The 25,937-nt window shown below is 36.0% G+C and overlaps 2 protein-coding genes across 5 annotated transcripts in view; one reads left to right on the top strand and one right to left on the bottom strand.

Moving 5' to 3' along the window:
* PACRG (parkin coregulated) overlaps positions 1 to 24,823 on the bottom strand; it is a 517,537-nt gene extending 492,714 nt beyond the window's left edge. The window contains exon 1 of one of the 4 annotated variants that reach the window (XM_072830104.1): positions 24,326 to 24,823. In XM_072830104.1, the coding sequence (XP_072686205.1) occupies positions 24,326 to 24,481 (156 nt within the window). In that variant the 5' untranslated portion in view covers positions 24,482 to 24,823. The remainder of the gene's footprint in view (positions 1 to 24,325) is intronic. The other 3 variants (XM_072830119.1, XM_072830125.1, XM_072830109.1) reach the window with 3 other exon arrangements.
* Positions 24,824 to 24,864: 41 nt separating this feature from the next.
* Positions 24,865 to 25,937, top strand: part of PRKN (parkin RBR E3 ubiquitin protein ligase) — a 1,297,938-nt gene continuing 1,296,865 nt past the window's right edge. The window contains exon 1 of the mRNA XM_072830092.1: positions 24,865 to 25,115. Within this exon, the coding sequence (XP_072686193.1) occupies positions 25,109 to 25,115 (7 nt within the window). The 5' untranslated portion in view covers positions 24,865 to 25,108. The remainder of the gene's footprint in view (positions 25,116 to 25,937) is intronic.

Below are 25,937 nucleotides of genomic sequence, written 5' to 3'. Positions count from 1 at the left end.
TTATTAAAGTATCTTCTATGTGTTCAAGAAGAAGGTGAGGATGCCCACTATTATTTATCTATTTGACAATGAACCGGAAGGCCAATCTCATTCAATAAGACAAGAAAAAAATGTTATGGGGGTGGGAATAAAATTTTCATTCACATATGATATCATTATTATACAAAAGACCCCAAAACTCAACATGTGTGTTATTATAATAGGCAAATTTCACAAGTTTCCTATATTAAAAAATAATTTTATACGTCAAAAAATAGGAAAAAACATAAGAACCGGATCATATACATTAATAAAAAATGTATGAAGAATATCAACAATTATATGTAAGACCCTTATAGAGAGTATTATAAAACTTTATAGAGAGAAGTTAAAGGAGATATATTAGAATGATATATCACATTCATGGCTTAGAAGTTTCAATATAATAAAGATGCCAAATCTCACCATTGATGCATACATATCTTTGCAATCTCAATCAAAATCCAACTCTTTTTTGGTAACTTGGCAAATGTTATATGGAAATTTAAAGTTTATAAGGAAATGAAAAGGGCTAAAATTATCCAAGTTACCCCTGAAGAAGAAAAATATTTTGAAGGACTTACACTTCCAAGTAGCAACATAAAATGTAAAGTTACAATAAGCAAGACAAAAGACTGTGAAACAGAACAGTGCACTCAGAAATATATGAATTCATACTCATATATGAATACTTAATCTATGAAAAGGTTGTACTATGAAATCATGGGGAAATGTAGTATTTTCAAAAATGGTGCCTGGTTAATCAGATACACACACTGACAAAATGAAACTGATCCTATCTCACAGTTTATTCAGAAACTGTGGACTACAGATCTAAATGTAAAAACTAAGGAATGATTTCTTAATCAATATATAAATTTAATCATGAAGGGAAAGATTGATAAATTTGACCACATTAAGTAAGTTCTCCTTATCAAAAGACTTTACTGAGTGAAAAGACAAGCTACAGAAGGGGAGGAGATATTTATAAAACAGATAGCCAATAAAAGATCTGAAGATCTGTAGTTTATAAAGAGCTCTCAAAAGTCAATAATAAAAAAACACAAACAAAAACAAAAGAAAACAGGCATCTAATAGAAAAATGGACAGGAGAGTACAACCAGCATTACATAAAGAAGTGGCCAAGAGACAAAAGCAGCACTGCATCACCCAATTGTAATGAGAGAAAGGCAAAATAAAACTATAATATACTATCCAATCCCCAGATTTGCTTGGATTAAGAAGTCTAACAATAAATGTGCACATACGCTTTTGCTTAAAATACATAATATATATCTGTAAACTACAGATATCTGGCTGCCTTTGTAAAGGAGAAATGGATTGAAAGATTTTTTAGTGTACTCCTCTGACTTTTAAACTATTATTTATTATCTATTCAAAACAACAAAAAGAATACACTATAGTACATATATCTAGACAAATGTTTTCCTACCCACTGCTTACCTTACTAACAAATCTCATGTGTCACAACAATTTTAATTGTGCATTAGGGTGTGTACAGTATATGAAAAATGATCTATATCTATCTATATCCCCTATGTTCCAGTTCTTAAAAAGAAGACAAGGTTTCACTTCTAAAGATACAGTCTAACTAGGCATGCATAAAACATGCCCAATAGTTTCAAACTTCTTTCTGAAGTACTCAAGTCTAGTATCTAAAATTCAACAACACATTAAGTAGATATTACATATTCTAAACTATGTCATACACAGATTTTAATATTTTTCTCCCAAGGTATATTTCTTTGATCATTGTCTGGAATTATTTATAAACAAAGCACTAAAGTAAGTACCGTATTTTGTGTATCCCTGACACTCCAGAGCTGAGGTGTGTCTCCAAATTCAGTTGCTTCCAACATGGTTCTTATTGTACATAGATGCTATACACTCTTGTCAACTTTCAGCAGGTTGGTCTCTCTTTTGCGATGCTTGGTTTCTTAATATTTACAAGGGGTTAGGAATATTTTAAGTTTCAGAAGTCAGATAATTTTTTTGCATTTGTTCTTTTGGAAGTCAGAGAAACAATGGAAGTGTCCAGAAAAGCTGGTGGCGTTAATGGAAATTTGTACTGCTGGAATGTGCTCTCACCCTGTGATCCCATTATTCCTATTGCTGAGCCCATTTGGTGCTTCCTTTTTTAGATCTTCCTCCTCATTCTCTTTGGTCAATCTTTGTTCTTTCAACATTCATACAAAAGACAAACATTTAAAGACAAGTAGAGTTCATCTTTGCTTTCATAAGGTAAAATGCACAATATTGCTTTTGTGTGTATGTTTGTAAAATAGACCTTCATTTCTTCTTGCTCTTTATTACCAGATGTTAAACATTCTTGCTTCAACTGATTTTTTGAACTCATTTGACGACTTCATGATCAGCAGTTGAAATGTTTCAGATGATTGGCTCTTAGATAACTAATATTCTACTGTGCTTCATGTTTTCTCCTATAATGTGCCTCATAAGTATGAATAAAATGGAAACTAATTTCATTTTTTGTTTGTAAAAGAAAAAGTTCAGTGTGGAAACGAATTAAATATGTTACAAAGGTAGTTGTTATAAAAATCAATCTAGAGGATTAATACTGACCATAAAGCAGTATTCTGAAGAGAAGCATTTTAGGGTTGGAATGTGAACATTTTATCAATGTACTATTCAGGCTGATAGGCATTTAGGATGGCCGACAATTATGATAACAGTACTTCTACTGCATTTTGTCTTCAATGAGCAACACACTTTTCCAGTTTCCACAGCAACCCAATCAATTTCTGATTACAAATGCAAGCAGAGCAATTTAAGCCCAGACTAGAGAAAATGAAGAGTATATTTGCAGATTTAGAGAAAATTTGAAATTAGCTTATATCACTGATCTGAGAGGCTCTATTTGATAGTCACAATTAAGATAAAGCTAAAAACTTAAAAATTTCTACTGAAGGTAAACTGCATTTTATAGAAAACTTGTTTTTTACTGTGTTCTACAAGGATACAAAAGTCTTCAGGACTGTTGCTGGATGAACAGTATTTAATTATAGCAGTTGAACTGAATTGAAGAAACAAATGACATTTACACGCAAATGTCTAAATGACTAATGGGATCTTGAATAATCTCTATAACCTCTATCTGTCTGGATTAATGCATTTAGTTGCTTGCTAAATTACAATCTAAAATACTTAGATACGAAATTCTCCCTCTCAGATTTTTATCGTTTACTTAAAATATAAGGATCGTTCCCATTAAGTGTAATGGAAAACAGGAATATCTACATGGTTAGATGTTATGCTAATTTTAAAGTGCTTCCTTTAAAAGTAAAAAAAAAAATAGTAATTTACAAAATTGCTGGAATCATATACATCGCTACAAATAAAATGATGCGTATGGCTTGGAAACACTTTTTGTCCATGTAAAAACTTCAGGAGAAGCATTCTTCCTTATTGAATTAAGTACATTTGTAAAACAAGGTAAAGGCCAATGAAGTGATTAGGCAAACACGAAATAGCACCTTAGTGACTCGTAAACATTAATATGCCTTCCTGAGCACATAACTCACTACCACAAGTGGTGAACGCATCAAGAAGATTAGAATCCTATAAAATCCTTAAGGGTCTGCTTTATAGGACAGGCCAATTACATGTTAGCAGATTTGTGAAAAATATAAAACCACCATCTTGTGAGTGTATACTGCATTGGGCTTCCATGTTGCTGAGCATGTGCCTATGATTCACTGCACTATTTCTTTAATCTCCATGAAAACTCCTTGAAGTGGTAGTAGTTTTTCCATATGCTGATGAAGCGTTTGAAGTTTTCCAAGTTTAAACTCAATGGTACACACTGGCAGGGATTATATGAAGCTAACAGCTTTAACTGACAAGTCACACATAGCATTTAACACATGAGAAGCATTACAGACACCATATGAAAGATTTTCCAAAAATATTATTCCATTATTTGAAGATGGATAATCTAGTTATAAATGTCTGGTCTAGCTTTCCAAAAACAAGATTCCATCATCATGTACTCAGGTCAAATCATTTGATCACCAGAAAAGAAGATCTGTTGATTTTTCGAGCCTTGGGAATATATTCATGGTCTACCTTATGATCCTAGAATAATTTTAATGAGTAAAATGATAGTGTGAATGTCTGAGAAATAATTTTTCTGAATGCTATAAAAATTTTTATTGGTTCATTATTCCATTTTAATGTGCTATCGCTCAAGTTTTCAAAATTCACTGACTAAATTGCATATATGCATCTGGGTCAACATGAAAGCTAGCTGTTGGCCCTAGGCTGAAATAAATTTATGGTTACTTATAAAATGTGAAGGATGCCTAAGATATCTCTAAAAGAAAATAAAGGAAGGAAACATAAAATCGAGTTTTATGGACAAGGAACAAATAAATCTCAACAAATGAAGCAAAATGTTAAAGTAGTAACTATCCTAGTTTTTAACAAGAAATTCTAAACATTAATATGTGTTGGGTAGCCTACAATGGAGAAAGTGAATGCAGATATAAATACACTTAATGGATAAAATTATGAAGACTTTGTTTCCATAATCTAATTAATGATACTTCAATAAAGCTCATATAATAATTGTATATTTAATACCATATATAAATCAGTGATGGATGTTTTCAGATGACAATAATGGTTCTGTTCACACTGATGGTTTATATTTATTAAAATAAGAACAATGATATTTTCTTTTATCCTATGTATTATAGGCCTATAACAACCCTCACACAAGAAGCAGTCCTAAACATACTCTGTGAGATCTTTTGAAATATCTCAAAGATGACAAGGATGAATTTGTCATTGCCATTAGTAACTTTGTACTAGCTGTGGGTAGGGCTGACATGATGTGGTTTTCATCCTCTCAGCCTCTTGACGGTGCAGCTAGTCCACTCTTAGGTATTTAACCAAGAGAGATAAACTCAAATCCACACAAAGACTTGAACACCAATGTTCACAGCAGCTGCTACAAACTGGAAACAACCTAAAGGCCCACCAACAATGAGTGGTTAAACAAAGTGTGCTACATTCATACAAGTGGAATGCTTCTAGCAATAAAAAGGAATGAAGTATCAATACATGCAACAACATGGATGCATCTCAAAATAATTATGCTGACTGAAAGAAAATGGGGAAGGAGTGTGAGGGATTACAAAAAGGCACATGGAAATGTGGAAATGGTGGCTATACTCATTCTTTTGATTGTTGTGATGGCTTTACAATTGTATGTGTACATCAAAATTTATCCAGTTCTAAAAAAAAAAAATAAAAAAAAAAAAAAAAAAAATTTATCCAGTTCTATACTTGAATATATGTAGTTTATTTCAGTACCTCAATTAAGCTCTTTAAAAAAAGAAATAGTAGTACAAGCATATTATTTACAGATTTAAAATCAGAAATAGAAATATGTGGACCTGAGGACAGGGACAGGGAGCAGACATAGAATGGGGTCTGATAAACCCTGACAAGTCAATCTCTAAAACTTTACCTACCAACCTGCACACCAGTCACACTGATACTTTAAGAAATAATTTTCAATTTGAAAAGCCATTGACAATATAAAGGTGATTATATGGCTTTTCCACTATAAATTTCATATAAGTTTTGATTTCATTTTCCAATGTTTTAATAAATTGCAGCAGATTCGCTTCAATCCACTTTACTTGAAACAAATATCACTTATTTGTGGATGCTTGACCAGGGATAAACAAAACAGAGTAACATCAACAAATTCAACTAATTATTTTACAGAATATTAAAAGTTGAAACAACAAGTTCAACTTGTCAACATAAGCCTGGCAGTAGAAATAACTTTTTAGGCTCCTTAATATCTGTTCTCCAGAATGCTCCTTACCCTTCCTAGGGTGGTATTAGCCTGTGCTTTTTCTAACAGGAGACTAAGGGTTTTACATATCTCTTTGGCTTATGATCAGACTTCTGTGTTTTCCAAGATTCTGCCTCTTGTTACTAATCTTTTTGGCTGGAATTCGGTTCACTTTCGGACCATACGTTTGGATTCTGACTCAAGGGTTTGCCTCTGCTGTCTCTTGATTCTCTTATCTGAAGCCCTACCATGGCTGAATCTAGTTCATTTTGGGGTTTGCTAGCATTAGCTCTGGATTAACCTGCTGTTTGTAAGTCACTGGAGGTACTTCAATCTTTTCCAATATACCCCACACATTAGTGCTGATTCATGCTTTTGAGGTCTTCCCAAGGTTTTTGATTCCTTTGGTTTTACAAGTTCTAATCTAAAACACTATTCTTGTGGTTCTTATCCAAGTATCAAGTGTTCACAAACTTACAATCAGATTACCTTCTACTTATATAAATAGAAGGCCAAATATGATCCAGAGAAGGATCTTCTACCTAGAAAGAAGTTCTTAATCAATCATCTATATCGTTCTCTATGTGAAGAATCAAAAGAAATGTGTAACAGGTATATATGGATACTTGCAGTTGAATTACTTTCACCAAATAAGTTAGAATTAAATAACCAGGAAATACAACTGACATCTCCAATGTCTAGAGCATTGAGGGGCACAGAAATACAGAATTGTAAGACATTGGCCATTTCTACTTTTTACTTTATCTTATAAAAGCTATATTCGATGAATTTCTAAAATATTTTCATTATTTACCATAACTGTGACAGAAGATAATTTTGTATATTTAAATCACTATGAATGTGTGTATAATCTAGTGCTATAATGAGTAAATACGATATATCATTTATTCAAGAAATTTCATAGGGAAATAAAACATATACAAAGGCATGCCTCCTTATTGCTTAAAATTACTAATATTTGGGGGCACCTGGGTGGCTCAGTAAGTTGAGTCTCTGACTCTTAGTTTTGGCTCAGATCATGATCCCATGGGTCATGTGACTGAGCCCTGTATGAAGCTTTGTGCTCAGTGGGGAGTCTGAAGATTTTCTCCCTCTGCTCCTCCTCTCATTCACGTGCTTTCTCTCTCTCTCTCCAATATAATAAATAAATAAATACTTGGAAAAAAGGAAGTGATTCTTTCTAAAAAAATAAAAAAATTACGAATATCTATTTTATACAATTGTTGCTGTTCTGTTTCAATAATCATTATATTATAAAAATTTGAAAATATATTTAAATATAATATGGGTTAAGTTCAAATATGTTTTTACGTTCATGTGAAAGCATTTAACAGTGTGTCATCTGCTTGATTTTGAAATAAAGTTACAGTTTTACCATGTAAAATAACTGATTTTTTTTATACAAAGTACAGGACACAGATTTGGTAAAGAATTTACTATTTGTCTTCAGGGATTATTTATTCATAGCTACTTTAATTTGAATAAATAAACTGTGAAATATATTTCTCCATGGATACTCCTCTAAGTAAAAACCACAGAAGGTAGTTAGTCATAATCTGTCTTTTACTAGTTATTTTATTTGGCATTTATTATACAATCAAATTTTTCTAGTTTTACTTTCTCTAACCTATGCTACATTGATGACTTTAACTTGAATTGGTTTTGGAGGATAATTTTAAAGTATAAATTATTACTCATATAACACAATTATTCTTTATAATATAGTAAATTCACATGCTTTTTCCTAAATGGCAGTGACTTTGGTAAGTAATGAAATTCATAGATAATGATATCTTAAATTTTTTTCAGGCTATGACTTTTACAAGTATATGGAAAACTTAAAAATAAATCTGTCCCTGAACATAATACTTCTTCTCTACCATAGTCTAACTGAATTACCTTACAAATGCCTTAGAGTTTCAATTTTTGGATGCTAAATATTAAACCTAAATTCTTTTTGCCTCACTTTTTAGCTCCTACAAAAATCAATCGTCACTTTATGTATTTTTTTTTTTTTCGTCACTTTATGTATTAAACCTTGGCATGCTTCTCATCAATACTTGGTCACTGTGTGATCAAATGATATGTCTATAGATGAATTTTTAAGTTGGTTCTTATTAGCAGTAGCAAAATCAATAAGTCTTCCTGAATTTTCTCTCATTTCATTTTAAGGCCATACAATATGAAATATACATATTGAAAATAAAAATCTGCTTTTATCCCCAGAAAATAAAATAATTGGAACACTATAGACATGTTCTAGAATTCTGGGGCCTTCAAGTAAGTTTGAGTAAAGATTGCTAGCTATCATAATGTCATTTTCAGAACTCCTGAAAGAGGAATTTGGTACGTCCCCTTGCAAGGTTAAAGAGAAGCAAAAGAATACATCTTGATGTAGCTTTCCCATTGTTTTCTAATTCTTGTTTGTAATTTGTTTTCTTTTGTCTATTTCTCCTCATAAAAATCAAAGGAACCAAGGACATTTAATATGTGAATTTTTAGCAGTTTTGTTTTTAAATCTTCCATTCAGATAAACTAGGAGAAATTATTGTTTTGTGGACCGTTAAATATGGATATAGAAAAGAAATAGGAGGAAATAACAAACCTTATCTGCCTATTTCAGATTTGTGTAGGATAGGTCTAAGCCTTATTATTCATGACCTATATTATCAAATAGTCAAAATATGTTTACTTACGTGGTTTCTGTAATAAGCCACACTAAAATAGATTATCTGCAATTAACAATCCAGAAAAAGTCTGGAAAAAATACCTATTTTCAAGTTTCCAAATAACATTTCTAGAAAGTAATCTTATTCTAAACCACAAGGGTAACTATAATAAATTCCAAGCAACTAAAACTGTAGAAGCCAAATTACATAACCATCAAGCAACAAATCTATTAAAAAATCATAATCAAAACATGATCATAATGCCCCAATCAATGGGAAAAATAATCACTCATAAATAACAATCATATGAAACTAAAAGTGGACATACAATTACATACCTTTTAATAACAATAATAATAGTCTCTATTAAAAATAAAGGATTTAAAAAGAAAGACATGAAAATATTCCAATCAAAACTTCAGTAAAGAAGATTAATAAGGGGGAGTGAGAGGATGAAAATCATTTGCAAGAATAGAAATAAGAAATCTATTATCAAAACCAGAAGAATTGAAATATAAATTTAGGAGATAATATATGAAGATAGAAACAAAAAGCCAAACAAATCATAAGTAAATCAAAATTTAAAATTAATAAAATAGCAATGAGAATACAACAGCAGGTACTGAAATTTAAAATATATTAATAATCTATGATACATGATTCCAATTTTACATAAAAAGCATGTAGAAATCTTTTCAGGAATAGTTCAAGAGTAATTCTAGTGAAAGGTATTTTATATTTATTTTCTTTTTCTTTTTTAGGTATTTTCTTAAAACTCTAATAAGAATTTTTCCTTTTTAAAATAATTGTTCAAAAACACAATGTTATAAGAAGAACATTAAATCCAATAAATTAGGGACGACTGGATGGCTCCGTGGTTAAGTGTCTGCCTTCTGCCCAGGGCATGATCCTGGAATCCCGGGATCGAGCGGGCTCCCTGCACGGAGCCAGCTTCTCCCTCTGCCTATGTCTCTGCCACTCTCTCTGTCTCTTATGAATAAATAAATAAAATCTTTAAAAAAATCCAATAAATTATTTTTTGTAGAAGGCAAGTGTAGTATACATATTTAATTTTCCTCCTAAAGGAAAATTTTAGCCTTCTGTTAGTTTACAGAAATATCAGTTTGATCTAGTAGCAAAGAACTCCAGAAAGACAGGTCTCTCTTTCAGCCCCAACAGATGAGCCAAATTGAGTAATCTCATCTCCCCACTTGTTATGGACTTAATATTTGTGTCTCAACATGTATATGTTGAAGCCCTAATCCCAAGGTGATAGTGTTTGGCAATTGGGCCTTTGGGAGGTAATTAGGTTAGATGAAATCATGAAGGTAGGGCCTTTGGGATGGAATTAGCAGTTTTAAATGAAGAGTAAGAGAGTCCTTGCTTGCACTGAAGGAAGTCCATGTAAAGATACCACATAAGCCATGCCATCTGCTGGCTGGGAAGGGAGCCCTCACGAGGAACTGAATTGGCCAGCTCCTTGATCTTGGACTTCCCAGACTCCACAACTGTGAGAAATCAATTTCTTTTGTTTAAGCAACCTCATCTGTGGTATTTTGTTATGACAGCCAGAGCTACTTAGGCACCACCTTTTTTTTTAAAAAAAGATTTTATTTATTTATTCATGAGAGACACAGAGAGAGGCAGAGACATAGCAAAGGGAAGAAAAGCAAGCTCCGTGTAGGAGCCCGATGCAGGACTCGATCCCTGAACTCCAAGATCATGACCTGAGCTGAAGGCAGACACTCAACTGCTGAGCCACCTGGATGTCCCAGGACACCACCTTACCATGAATACTACTTTGGGGTGATAAGATACAAGATTGTGGTGGGTTGCTGGGAAAAATTTTGCAACCTGATAAGTGAAGGGGAGGAGGGCGGGGGGTGGGAGTGAATGGGTGACGGGCACTGGGGGTTATTCTGTATGTTAGTAAATTGAACATCAATTAAAAAATAAATTAAAAAAAAAGAAAAAAAAAGAAACAAATACCAATGGCTTATACCCTTGTTTCAAAACTAAACACATCATGATTGAATCACATACAAGAATGTAAGGATGATGATAACATTATAAAATAATTGATGCATATAATTAACATTAAATTAACATTAAGAGATGGATGGCATAAAAACCTTATCATTTCAAAAGATGCAGAAAGTGTCTTTGATAAAATTCAATAATACTCAGTACTAAAAAAAAACCTTTATCAAATTAAGAATAGATTGTTATCATCCCCCAATTATCCTATACTTTCCTTACTATTCTAATCAAAATCCCCAAAGGGATTTTCACAAAACTTGACAATAAATCTTAAAATCCCTATAAATGGTAAGAGACAAAGAATGTCAAAGAGGATGAAAACAAATTGGTGAAATTCACCTTACCAAATATCAAGATTTATAAAGTTACCACAATTAAGACAATATGATACTGGGTCAGTGATAGATAAATTGACCAATAAGACAGAATGGAGAGTCCACAGTTACTCTTTATAAAAGGTACTGGATGAGTGGCTCTCCGTATGGAACAGATCAAATTAAAGCCTTACCTCTCATCTTTAAAATGAATTAGTGACTGAATAATTAACCTATGGAACATCATAAGAAGAAAACACATGCAAGAAAGCTTAATAAATAAGGATGAAAAAAATATTTCTGAAACTAGGCAGAAAATAAACCATAAAGAGAGAATTTGGTAACTGTAGATACTTTAAATTTAAAATTTCTATGCATCAAGAAAAAAAAAAAAAAGCAACCATAAAGACACAGTCACAAGCTAGGAGAAACTATCTTGAGTCCATATCCAGAAAATATCCATATCCAGAGTATATGACTGTAAAGAATATCTGTCCATCAATAAGAAAAGAATAGACAACCTAATAGGAAAAATGGGCAAAAGCTAGTGATAGGCACAGCACAGAGGATGAAATCATATGATTAAAAAGTATGAAAAGAAAATATATCACTACTTATCAAGGAAATACAAAATTAAAACAAGGTATCATTTCATGCCCTTCAGATTGGTACAATTTTGTCTGATACCACCAAATGATGATTAGGATTTACGAAACAAGAATTCTCATTAGCTGCTGGTGATAATATAAATCTGCATATGTTACTCTGGAAAGAAATTTGACAAAGTCCGTTAAAGTTGAACCTACAACTCATTATTCAGCAATCCACCTGAGGTGACTCTGGCATAGGTGCACTAGAGGCCATACACAATGATGCAGTAGAGAAATGTAGAAACCTAACAGTCCCTTAATAAGAGAATGAATAAATATACCTGCTTATTCATGCAATGGGAATATGATACAGCAGGTAAACAAATTTCCTACAAGTGTTCCTATTATAACAGGACATGCATTCTTGAAAACATGCTTGTTCTGCAAAATCACTCACCAGAAATAATAAGGTGTATGGGAAAAAATAATGTTTAATAATGTTAAAAGCTCATAAAAATCTATACCATTTTGAAACCAGAGTATTTAATAATCATTCTAATAAAAAGTTATTAGCACAGTTAAAAACATTACATTCATGACTTTTGGAAATGAAATACTGGAGTAAATATACTGCTGTTTTTTAAAGAAAATGATGAGAGGAGGTCTTGTAAGGATGTGCAAAGTGAGAAAACACTTCAACACTTCTAAGAGCAAGCATGCAAAGAGAACAGGAGGAATGATACTGTCTATGTTACTTTGTATGACTCTATTACCATGCTGTGTTCAGCTGTATTAGTATACTTTTCATTCAGCTGCTCTTGGCACAAAATATGAACAACATGGAGAAAAATATATATGAATCCCCTGATTTTACTGACATCATTCTATTTGTGAACTGAATATGCACCCAAAGGCATAACAGAAACATGCACTATAACAGAAAAGCCCTGGTATAAAGACAATGTGAAGCACATTTCCTAAACTTTTATATATATATATATATATATATATATATATATATATATATATATATATATATATAATATACACACACACACACACACACACCTATACATTGCTACAAAATGTATGGATGCACTACATATATTTGAGAATGATATATATAAACTATAGGATTCTGGTTACCTGAGGATGGACGAACAGAAGGGTGGAAAAGGAATTAGGACGTAGCTCTTTTGGTAAGGTTTCGTTTATTTTTCTATAAGATCAGAGATTTACTTAAAAGAATATGATGGGGGGATCCCTGGGTGGCTCAGTGGTTTAGTGCCTGCCTTTGGCCCAGGGTGTGATCCTGGAGTCCCGGGATCAAGTCCCATGTCAGGCTCCGGGCATGGAGCCTGCTTCTCCCTCTGCCTGTGTCGCTGTCTCTCTCTCTCTCTCTCTCTCATTATGTCTATCATGAATAAATAAATAAATAAATCTTTGAAAAAAAAATAAAAGAATATGATAGGACACCTGGGTGGCTCAGTCAGTTAAGCATCTGACTCTTGATTTTTTGCCTCAGGTCATGCTCTCAGGGTGGTGAGATGGAGCCCCAGGTCCTGTTCATCTCTGACCTCAGCATAGGGTCTTGTTCCTCTCCCTCCCTCTCCCCCCTCCCTCCCTCCCTATATTAGACAGTGAGCACTCTCTCTCTAAAAATAAATAAATAAATAAATAAATAAAATCTTTAAAGAAGATGTTATTATAACAAAACATTATTTATTAAATCTAGATCAATAGATGCCTATGCCACTATTTTCTAAACTCAGTTTTGTATATTAATAAAATGTCATCTAGAAGATTAAACGGAGGGCAGCCTGGGTGGCTCAGCGGTTTAGCGCCATCTTCAGGCGTGATCCTGGAGACCCAGGATCGAGTCCCACATCAGGCTCCCTGCATGGAGTCTGCCTCTCCCTCTGCCTGTGTCTCTGCGCTTCTTTCTCTCTGTCTCTCATGAATAAATAAATAAAATTAAAGATTAAATTGATAAAAAGTTAAAATTTGAAATCAACATTCTGGATATGAATTAATGGGAAAGATTAGCCTCAACAGTTTCTAGACATATTATCAAGTTAAAATTATTAAAATTGAGTTATGTTGGTTAAATATTTTCTAAAATCTGGGTATTATGTATAACTAAAAACAAGCAAAAAAGAATAATACAAAGCAGCAGGGAATAGAATATTTCTTAGTAAATGTCTTCAGCAAAAATGAATAGATACGTGGAAAATAGTTTTGTTTTGTTTTAGATTTTATTTATTTATTCATGAGAGGCACACACAGAGAGAGAGAGAGAGAGAGAGAGAGAGGCAGAGGGAGAAGCAGGCTCCATGTAGGGAGCTAGATGCAGGACTTGATCCAGGGACCCCAGGATTACACGCTGGGCCGAAGGCAGATGCCTAACCACTGAGCCACCAGGCGTCCCGGAAAATAGTTTTTTTGAGATCTTTCCATAATATTATGTTCCCAAATGTTCTGAGCCGCAATTAAAGACTAATTAAATCAACCCCAGAAGAATTAGAAAAATTAAACCGGAATCTTGGAGGATGAGGCTCAGGAATGAGGAATTTTTAAGTTCCCCAGGTGATTGCAATTTGCAACCTGAGCATGATGGCCTTAGATGTTTCCATCCATTTCTTAAATATGTATCATGAATGGGTTTCAGAGGTGCTGACACATAGATCCCTACAGTGTGCAGCAGGTTGGGGCAAGGGGGCGATGGCAGGCAGGGCCTGGGGTAGTTAGTCAGAACCTCTAGGCCTACTGTTTAGGACAGAAGAGTGGAACAGGCATAGTTAAGTCTTGCAGATGGTGGTAAAATACAAACTTCCTCTATGACACTTTATAAAATCAAAAGCCATCTTGCTCGGGTCGTAAAATGAACTGATCACAACCAGAGCTAAAACAAATATATACAGTCTACGCTCTCCTATTGACATTGTAAATTCTATTCTTGGATCAAAATGGATCACCAAAAACCTAAATACATGTACCATAACAATTTAATCTTATGCAAAATCAAATTTTTCAAGATTCATTTTAATATCACCTACTTGCCCCTCACTGAAATCTTTTATGGATTAAATTTGGGGCTATAATAGTGAAAGGGAATATAAGGGAAGGGAGAAGAAATGTGTGGGAAATATCAGAAAGGAAGACAGAACATAAAGACTCCTAACTCTGGGAAACGAACTAGGGGTGGTGGAAGGGGAGGAGGGTGGGGGGTGGGGGTGAATGGGTGACGGGCACTAAGGGGGGCACTTGATGGGATGAGCACTGGCTGTTATTCTATATGTTGGCAAATTGAACACCAATAAAAAATAAATTTATTATAAAAAAATTTGGTGGTATGTTACTTGTAAAAACAACAGTGTAAGTATGTTGTGCTGCATATATTTAAAATGCTACCTATCTATATGCTGCTTATAAGAGACTCACTGTAGATCTAAAAACACACACATACTGAAAGTAAAGGCATAGGAAAAGATATTTCATGCAAATGAAAATGAAAAGAAAGCTGGTATAGCCTAATACTCATATCAGACAAAATAGACTTTGAAACAAAGACAATAACAAGTGACAAAGAAAGCATTACCTAATTATAAGTGGGTCAGTCCAAGAAGAAAATATAACATTTATAAATATTTATGCACAGAACATAGGAGCACTTAAATATATAAAGCAAGTATTAACAGACATAAAATCAGAATTTGAGAGTAACACAATAATAATAGGGGACTTTAACATCAGACTTATATCAATGGATAGATTATCTGGAGAGAAAATCAATAAGGATAATGGTCTCAAGTGACCCATTAAGCCAGATATACTATCTATATCTATATCTATATCTATATCTGTCATTTAATCCAAAAAGCTACACATTCATTTCAAGTATACATGAAACATTCTCCAGAATGGATTACAGGTTAGACTACAACACAGGTCTCATTAAACTTAAGAAAACTGAAATTAGATCAAGCATCTTTTCTGAACACAATGGTATACAACTAGAAATCAATTACAAGAAGGTAACTGGAAAACATACATATGTATACACATGAACACATGAAGGCTAACCAATATGTTGTTATGTAACCAACAGGTCAATGAAGAAATCAAAAAGGACATCACAAAATATCCTGAGACAAATGAAAATGGAAATACAATGTTCCAAAATCTATGGGATGAAACAAAAACAGTTCTAAGTGGGAAGCTCATAGCAATACAAAACTACCTCAAGAAAACAACAATAAAAAATTCCCAAATTAACAGCCTAACTTTGCGCCTAAGAAACAGAAAAAGAACAAAACTCAAAGTTAGTACAAGAAAGGAAATAATAAAGATCAGAGTGGAAATAAAGAGGGGCTAAAAAGACAATAGAAAAGATCAATGAAACTAGCAGTTGGTTCTGTGAAAAGATAAAATCAATAAACCTCTAGTCAGACTCATCAATAAAAAAGGAAGACTCAAATAAAATCACAAAGGAAAGAGAAGTTACAATTGATACCACAGAAATATAAAGGATCATGAGATTACTACAAACAATTATATACCAAAAATTGTAAAATCTAGAAGTAAGTTTCTAGAAACACACAATCTTCCAAGATATGCCAACAAAAGCTAAATTGAGCAAACAGAATTGCATTAAACCAAAAAGGTTTCATGCAGCAAAGGAAACCATCAACAAAATGAGAAGGCAACTCATAACTAGAAGACATTTGTAAAACACATATGAAATAAGGAGGGTTAATAGCCAAAATATCTAAAGAACTTATACAACCTAATATCAACAACAACAAAAACTCAAAACCTCAACTAAAAAATGGGCAGAGGTCTTGAATGGACATACAGATAGACAAGGGATTGAAAAGCTACTCCTTTTATGATAACAGGTATATAATGTTCACCTCTGAGCAGCCAATGCCAAGAAGCTCACAATGAATCTGAATATCATCTATAAATTCACTGACACTTACGAATAGCAAAGTTGATTCTCCTTTTCTTTAGTTCAGGCCTTCTAGGTTAATTATATTTTTTTCATTGTTTCTCTATTGTTGCTTCTATTTTTGCTTCTGATAACTCCAATTTATTTTCAATATTTTTTTAAAGATTTATTTATTTATTTTTATTTATGATAGAGAAAGAGAGAGAGAGAGAGAGAGAGAGAGAGGCAGAGACACAGGAGGAGGAGAAGCAGGCTCCATGCCGGGAGCCCGACGTGGGACTCGATCCCGGGACTCCAGGATCGCGCCCTGGGCCAAAGGCAGGCGCCAAACCACTGAGCCACCCAGGGATCCCCTCCAATTTATTTTCAAAGCCTTGTGTCTTATTGTATATGCATCCCATTATCCGACTGTTGAACTTAGTTGAGGAATACTTTACAAACAAATACATAAATAACACATTTCAGGTAATTTTTTCATACATAGTATATATTTTTAAAAGAGAGGGATGAGGGCAGCTTGGGTGGCTCAACAGTTTAGTGCTGCCTTCAGCCCAGGGCATGATCCTGGAGACCCGGGATCAAGTCCCACGTCAGGCTCCCTGCATGGAGTCTGCTTCTCCCTCTGCCTGTGTCTCTGCCTCTCTCTAATTCTGTGTTCTCTGCCTCTCTCTCTCTCTCATGAATAAATAAATAAAATCTTAAAAATAAAAGAGAGGGATGAAAGTCACAAGAGAATGGGAAGGGGATGCCTTAGTGGTTTAATCAGTTAAGGTCCAACTCTTGGTTTTGGCTCAGGTCATGATCTCAGGGTCATGAGTTCAAGCCCTGAGGTGGGCTCTGCACTGGACATGGAGCCTGCTTAGGATTGTCTCTCTCCCTCTGCCCATCCCTCTCCCCCTTTACTCCTACCAGCTCATTGCACTCTTCCTCTCACAAAAAAAAGGGGGGGGGATGGAAATGAAACATAGTGGGAAACTATACTTGGAATACATACATTTAATAAATGCCTTATATCATGTAAAATAGAATATGAAAAATAAAAAATTACTATAAATAAGCCAAATCAAGTTATGAGAAAAATACTCAAAAGTCTTGAAAAGATACCTCAGAAAAGAGAATAATCAAATGATCAATACATATATTTTAAAAGTTTTAATCTTCATTAGTCAGAATAAACATTAATAGTAAATTCCCAATGAGATAACATCATACACACACTATAATACCTAAAATGCAAAATAAAGTGGACAGCAATTAGACGATAGAGCAAAACTTACTCTCATAGAGCTGGCAAGAGTTTAAATATGAAAAATCAATTTGGAAAATAATTTTGATATATTGGGGCACACATACACATACCCCAGGACTCAGAAATTCCCAGGAATACATCCTTGGACATTTATACATATGTTCTCCAAAACCTGTATCAGAATTTTCCTAGTAATGCTATTTGTGACAGTCCTAACCTAGAAGTCACACAAATGCTCATCAATGGAGGAACAGATAAATAACATTCTATGGGCACACAAAAATACTACACAGGAATAAGTATGAGGGAATTATAATAATAATCAGTAATGTGGGTGAATCACACGTTACAGTTACTGATTTTAGGATTCTACGTATGTAAATGAAAATCTGTTGTCAGAAGATTTAAGTTGGGGTTATGCTTGGGCAGTAACTGAAAGAGGCCCCATGGGGCTAATAATGTTTCTTATCTGGGTGCTGGATCAGTGTCTTTGGTTTAATATTCATCAAATGATACTTATGTTCACATATGATGCATCAACTGAAGTCTAAAAAATAAATAATCAATAGGGGACTGGTCCAAGTCAGAAATATCTAGAAATCTCAGTTTCATTCCTTGCTGTACCATTAATAAGTATCCTAAAAGCACAACAACAACAAAATTAAGTTGTTTGAGATTTATATGCTAGCTGAAGAAAAACAATTTTGCTTTGCCTTCTCATAACATGGGGAGGAATAAAAATGACTAGCCCTATCATATATTAAAACATATAAAAAGCTACTATACTTAATATACATATAACATTGCTAGATCATTCAAATTAAATGGGAAGATATTTTATATAATTCAGTTTAACTATATGTGAAGCTTCATGTAAGAACCCTCTGACCATTTGGAAAATAAAATAAAATTTTCTTCCTCACTTCCTAAACAACAATGAATCAGGAAAAATCAAAGCTTTAAAATAGAACACTAAAATTATAAGAGAGGGGCAGCCTGGGTGGCTCAGCAGTTTGGCGCCTGCCTTTGGCCCAGGGCATGATCCTGGAGACCCAGGATCAAGTCTCACGTTAGGTTCCCTGCATGGAGCCTGCTTCTCCCTCTGCCTGTGTCTCTGCCTCTCTCTCTCCCTCTGTGTCTCTCATGAATAAATAAATAAAAATATTTTTAAAAAATGAAAAAATAAAATTATAAGAGACTTTGACAGGGATAAACTAAAATTTTTAGATAAGAGAAAGCTTTTTTGAACCTTACCACTTTAACACTTTACAGTGAGCATGTATAACTTTTATAATAAGCTAATTAAAATATGGCTTAAACATTTGTATGTTATTCTAATTCCTACATTTTATAACACCATTAGCATTTTCTCAAAGCTGCTAATTCAAAGATGATTATCTCATTATAATATAAACAATGGTCTTTCATTAATCTGACCAAAAAAAAAAAAAAAAAAAAAAAGCACCTCTTATGTGCCAGGAATTCTTCTAGAGCTAGAGATGCAGCAGTGAGTAAAATAGTAATGATTCCCTGCCCTCAAGGAGCTTCCTCTGTAGTAGAAGAAGACACAAGATAAACTAAATTGGTATTAGACGGTAGTCAATAATTATGGAAAAATATAAAATGGAAAGAAGATGAGTGTGCTGTAGCAGAGATGAAGAGATTATCAAGATGTTGAAATTTTAAATAGTCAGGGAAACCTTCAATGAAAAGTTAATTTTTGATTAAAAAAAAAAAAAAGAATAGAAGGAACAGGAGATGGTGATATGTAAGCGGGAAATGCATTTCCACTAGAGGGTACAGGAAGGAAAAAAGACTGAGCCAGCCAGGCAAATGGCATATTCAAGGAACAGCACAGAAATTACTGTGGATAGAACAGAATGAGTGACAAAGAAAGCACTAAAAAATATACATAAAAAAGCAAAGGTGCCAGATTACTTAGGACCTTACAGTAGGGTCAGAACTTTAACTTTCATTTTGAGATGAGGGGCCACTGAAGGGTTTGATATAATGAATGCCATGATCTGGCTGAGTTTTCAAGGGATCTTCTGAGCTCCTAAAATGGGGGAGGGTGGTTTAAAAAAGAACCCAAACTAAAGACATGTAACAATTACAGCAACAAAAAAGAGAAGATGAAACATGAAGGGTAGATTTCCTGACCTTTATTCCTCAGGTACTTAGTGAGTACACTGTTAGGTGGTTATGATGGAAAAAATTGGTTAGCCATGAGTTCTGCACTCCCAGGGAATTTATAGGAGATAGAACATGAGCCAGAGTAACTATAATACACAGTAGAAAACAATGAGCTAAGGAAAACTTTCCATCTTGGTTGATAAAGAGGGAGAAGTAGGAGGTCGTCTTGAAGCAGTTGGCATTTTAGCTGGCTACAAAAATGAAAGCTCCTTGAACAGCATGGGTTTTGCCTTTTCCAGACTTCTCAACTGCCAGTATCCAAAACAGTGCTTGGCACAGTCAGTGATCACTAGATATTTGTTACATACTGTCTGAATGAACTTGGGTGTGCAGATAGGTAAGGGGAACAATATAAGTAAAATCACAACAAGGAAGTTGAGTTAGAGTTAGAGTTGAGTTAGAGTTAGAGTTAAATTTGGTGGAAGGATATGAGAATAGCAGGAGATGAAATGAAAACCTTAGAGTAGGGTTACATCACAGAAGAATTTGCTGATCCTGTGGAGGTACCATTGATGAGAGGGAAATGTACTGGAAAGATGAATGTAATAATACTGATACATGATTGAAGCAAAGAACCAATTGATGGATGGAAGTTAGAGACCAGTTTGGATGTTATCGTGAGAACCCAGACAAAAGGTGATGAGGATCTCAATTAGTTTATTATCACTTGATCCCCTCATCATTAGTACTTCTACTCTACGGAGTCAGTATTTGTGACCCTTACTACAGAGGTGTATTTACAGGTACTATAATTATTTTATTTGTCTGTTTCCTTTTCTTTACTAGCAATAGAGCATATTTAGCACTGGTGATGGACACTTCTAATCACCCACTGATTTTCCCTTTTCCCTTTATTACACTAATAGAATGCTTCAAGTTCCAGCTGCACATAGAGCTACCAGTCAGAGACTCCATTTCCCAGCCTCTCTTGCAACTGGATGTGGTCATAAACTAAGTTTTGGCAATGGATATGAACAGAAGAGACAAGTGCAACTTTTGGGACATGCATTCCTAATGAAGCTGCTTGTCTCCATTTCTTCCCATATCTTCTCATAGGTTGCTCCTTACCCATTTTTCTGTCCCAATGCCTGAAGTAGGTGTTGGAGATTATGTCCTTTTGCAACTTTATGACTTTCTTAGTCCTTTTCCTAATAAAAGAGGTATAGGGACTGGGATTTCCTTCAAGGGTCAGTTTTTCATAGGGTTTTATAAAAAGGGAAAATGTAGGCCTATCACCAAATTCTGGCCAGTGGGATGTGAATGAGAGTAGGGTGCAGTGTCTGGGTCATGCCTCTAAAAGGAAGCTCTCTGTTTCTTCTTTCCTTCTTTCTGGGGGTAGCGATTTGACCCTGGTAGTGGTGAGTCCACCTTGACCCAGGGCATCACCTTACAGGACATAAAGCAAGAATATAGAAGCAGTGCCCAACAAACTTGGACTTATATGTAACAGAAACAACTACCATCTTAGTTAAACTAATGTTATTTGGTCTCTGTTATAGCAGCCAAATAGGTATCTTAATACATACTCTATAAATATTGACCATTACCACTATCTGTTGAATGAATATATGATCGGTAAGTATAAACATCTCTATGTAAATAATGTAATATTAAGGAATTATTTCTCCCATTCCCCTAAACTTTGAACATAAAACATCTATAGTCTATTGAAAAGGATATCTATGGTATAAAGCTTCAGGTGAAGTCAACTTCTGTATCATCATCAGTTTGGGTTCATATCTTAACTTGCTTTATGCTAATGTGTATTAGCACAAAAATTATCTACTGTCAGTTGAGATTAAATCAATACAACACTGACCTATTGGTTTCTGGTTGTAAGTTCTAACATACCATGAAACAAGGCCTATAAAGGGAAAACGGACTATGAAATCTTCAAATTCTATATGTCTTATCATTCTTTTTTAGGCAAATGTAACAACATGAATTTGGATATTAGTCTCTGATTTCAGGGATTTTATCCATGTTTGTTGTCATACAGAATGCAACAACAATTTCAAAGAAGTAAAGGAAGACCAATATTTGACATTAGGTCTTAAAATCTAGCCATTTGTGTTTATTTATTATTTTATAATTTTTTGATTCTTATACACAGACTATGACTATTTAAATAGAGATTTCTTTTTGTATAGTCCACCCGATCTAATCTGTTTATTATCAAGTGTATACATTTATGTTACTAGAGCACTCTCACAGAAACACCAAGAGAGCCCACAGAACTCGTTAGGGGTTAGCTGTGTATGTATGTTGTGGAAGTACACTGGAATGGTGACTTCTTTAATTAGGAGGTGTTTGAAAGAGGCAATTGAAGGTGAGCCCCAACACTGGAAATATGATTTAGGTGTCAGCTTTGGGACAGGGGTTGTGATTAAGAAAAGCTGGAGACTGGCACATTATTTTCTGAATAGAAATAAGCCTTAAAAAAAGAGATTGAGCTATTTTGACTTTTTAATGCCAAAAGGTTTATACTGTTGAAGACAGAAATGGTGAAATGTGAATATTGTATATAAAAAGGAAATGTTTTATTTTCTATACGAGTAGAGTTCTTTTGTATAAACAGTATCTTGTGTTAATTTTCCTTGGAGTACTAAGGATCGGGAGTTTGTTTTGCTGATCCCAAATCTTCAGAACTGTGTCTGTGTTAGCAAGTTCTTAGCTCAGCTAACACAAACAAACAAACAAAACTAAGAGAGAGAGAGTTGCTGAATGAGTAGATGATGCTTGCATTTATGAACTGCAATTTCCCACTAAATGAAGTGAAGGAATGACATAACCTGTTTTGAGAATCTTCATGGAAATACAGATACCACACTAAGACTTTTCCTAAAAGCACAAAAATAAGAAGATATTTAACTCAGGTAAGTTGTTTATAAAGAAGGCTGCTTCATGGTCAATGTTTTTTGTTATTTTAGTTTTGTAAGCATATTTACTACATTTGGTAATACTGGAATACTTAATTTTCCAGGAAACTATGGCTTTAGGTATAAGGCTATGTTAAAAAAATAAACATGATTATAAACATAGATTTTGAAAAAAAGAGAGAATCTGACCCATTTTCTCCATGAACAAATATAAAATTGAAAAAAAATGACCATGATAATAACTAGAAATATTGGGTAGAATAAAAAATCAATTAGCCTGAATGGTTATGGTATTCTATATTGCTGAGAAACGAGTCATCTTGACTCCTATGACCACCTATTCACGTGAAAAACATGCAAAAAGATTGCAACTATAGCAAGCGGGAGTTTTAGTCTATTTGCACAAATTTTCACTATTGTAAATCAACTGACACACAATCCAATAATCCAAATATCATTTTGTGTACTGATACGGCGATATGACCTAGGGATCTGGAGGTAATCTGTTTCATTCATATAGGTAAAGGATGGGGTTTCGGAATAAGGTATTAGACTTGCAACATTTATGCAAAAGAAATAATGTGATACTGTAAAGCAACACTATTCATTTAACATAATGAGCTGCTATACAATAAGTCAGATGTTCCCAGAGTGTAAGTTATATAAATTTGAAAGCTGCATTTATTATTAATATCTCATTCCCAGACAGGGGCTTGCTTAGTCAGTCAGTAGTAAAACCTGGCTTAGCATACCAAATTTAAAGCTGTTTAACAAATATGAAAGTTTTTTTTTTTAAACTATCCTGCTTGTAGCTAAATCACTTGTGTGCATTTTAAACCATTCCCCCCCATAGTATTGAGAATATTTTATTTTTGCTACCACAAGTAATAGACATCAAAATACAAATTATAGTAATAGTTAGAAATATTTGAACTTAAGGCTTGGACTGTTTAAAACTTATCATCATTCAAAAGGTCTGGAAATAGACCTTCCTGTTACATTGCCTATCCGAACTCTAACAAGCTGATATTATTTTGTAAGAAAGAGGCTTGTTAGGGTCAACGCAGGGATGCTCTAAAATTCCTTCGTTTGAACTGATGAGAGTTCCTAACTGTAGACGATTTAACGAGTTTATGGTTCCAGGTGTACATCAGCACATGTCAAATTCTGCAAGAGCTTATGATCTCTAAGAACTCGCCTTCTAGAATGACCTTTGCTGAGTGGGGCTCGATTAGGAATCGATACGTAAAGAGGCTCTTTAAAAAAAAAAATTGTGTCAATAGTTTTAAGAGTACCTTGGCGTGGTCTAGAAACCATGAGTTAGGAGGAAGGTGCTTGTCAGTGGGTAAGAGTGCCTCACGTGCCCAGGATCCTTCCTGACACCCCAGCCAGGACCTCCTCACCCTGCTGGGCGCCGTCTGCAGAGGCGCCCCCCTCGGTGCCGCAGACCCCCCAGGACACGGATTCAGGATCCATCCCAGGCCGGCCAGCAGCTATCGCCTGCTGTCCCCTGATCGGAGCGAGTGCATATTCAATGCAGGGTCACTTACGACTGAGTTTTTCATCATGGCTTTGACTGTGAAGCCCTCAGAAACCAGGGAGTGAGGCTGGTGCACCGGGAGCGGCTGTTGCGCCAGCAGCTTGGTCCTCTTCGGCATCTTGTCTGGGCATTTGTTTAAGCTCAGGGTCTCTTTTTCTGCCACCATCTTCCTAGAAAATGTCTCGATCTCATAAAACGTGTAGTAAAAGAATCAGTGGGTTTTACGCATGTGAGAAGGAGTTCGGGGGGGAAAAATGTAAAAAGGCGCGTTACTGGTAGAAATTCAACCCCTCGTAGTGCCCAGGTTGATCCAGATGTTTGGCAGCTCCTAGGTGAGGGGAGTTGACGGAGGGGAGGGGCGGGAGGAGGGAAGGACCGTGGCGAGAGCCCTAAGAAGCTTCCAAAGGTAAGCCTCCCGGTTGCTAAGCGACGCGTCAACACTGCGGCCCCGTGGCCCAGTCCCCCCGTGACGTAGCACGCTTGCTGGGCCTGAATGCGGAGACGCGGCGGAAGGCGGCGGGCGGAAGGCGGGCGGCGGCGGGCGGAAGGCCCACGGCAGGCCGACGGCGGGCGGGGAGGGGGCGGCGCGATGGGAGAAACTACGCTGTCAAACTACGACTCCCAGAAGGCCCCTGGCTGCGCGTCGTCCGCGCGTGCGCATTCCGACAGCCGGCCCCAGGGAGGCAGGTGCTGGAAGATTTAACCCCGGAGCCACACTTGTGGGAGGCGCGGGCGGGCGCCGGTGCGGGCGTAGCCCCCTGCGTGCCCAGCAGCCTCCACCTGCCTAGTGACCATGATAGGTACGTGAGTACCTGCCAGGTACAGCCTCTCTGCGCCTCCTCGCCGGGCCTCGGCGGACAGGGACGCCCCCGCCCCCAGGGTGTCGGCCGGTGTCAACTGTCAGTGTCGGGACGGCCGTGTCCGCCGGCCCTCGGCCCGCGCTGCGCGCTTCCCGGTGCCCGCCGTGGGCCGGGGGAATACGTGTGTGTGAGCTCAGCCCCCGCCCAGCCCGTGCTCGGACAGCTTCCCCGGGGACCCCGGCGTGCGCGCCTGCGCCTCCCGAGGTGGAGGCTGCGGCGCGCGTTCCCACGGCGAGCGCCGCGCCCCGCCCGGCCCCGCCCCGCCCCGCCCCGCCGGACTCGGGGGTCGGTTCGCAGGCCCCTCACGTGCACCTCCGGCCCCGCCCCTCGGGGGCTGCCTCCCGGCTAGGGACGGATGGGACCCGCCGCCTGTAGGACTCTTTCCGGGGAAACCCTATACCGAAGCTTTCAGCTCTAGCGGAAGGCACCTGCCGGGATGGTTAGGATTCAGAGACATTCCTGCAGAGGAACTTAAACCTCTCGCTCCCTCGATTTTTCCTTGTAAATCTCTCCTTGTAGGTCTGAGATGAAAGAATCTAGAGTAAAGAATAACAAGGATTAAATATTGGCATAATGAATTATTAGTTGACACAAAATGACCTGGGTGCATATTTATGATGAAAGCTTTGGAAATGGTTTGTGGTAATTGTTTATAAACACTGTGACAAAAGTTTCCTCCCCCTCCCCGTCCTCCCCGTCCTCCTCGTCGTCCTCCTCCTCTTCCTCCTCCTCCTCCTCTTCCCTCTCCCCCTCCTCCTTCCC

This window comes from Canis lupus, chromosome 1 (genome assembly GCF_048164855.1).
Source record: "Canis lupus baileyi chromosome 1, mCanLup2.hap1, whole genome shotgun sequence".
Lineage (NCBI taxonomy): Eukaryota > Metazoa > Chordata > Mammalia > Carnivora > Canidae > Canis > Canis lupus.
This window is presented reverse-complemented; position numbering and strand designations above follow the sequence as displayed.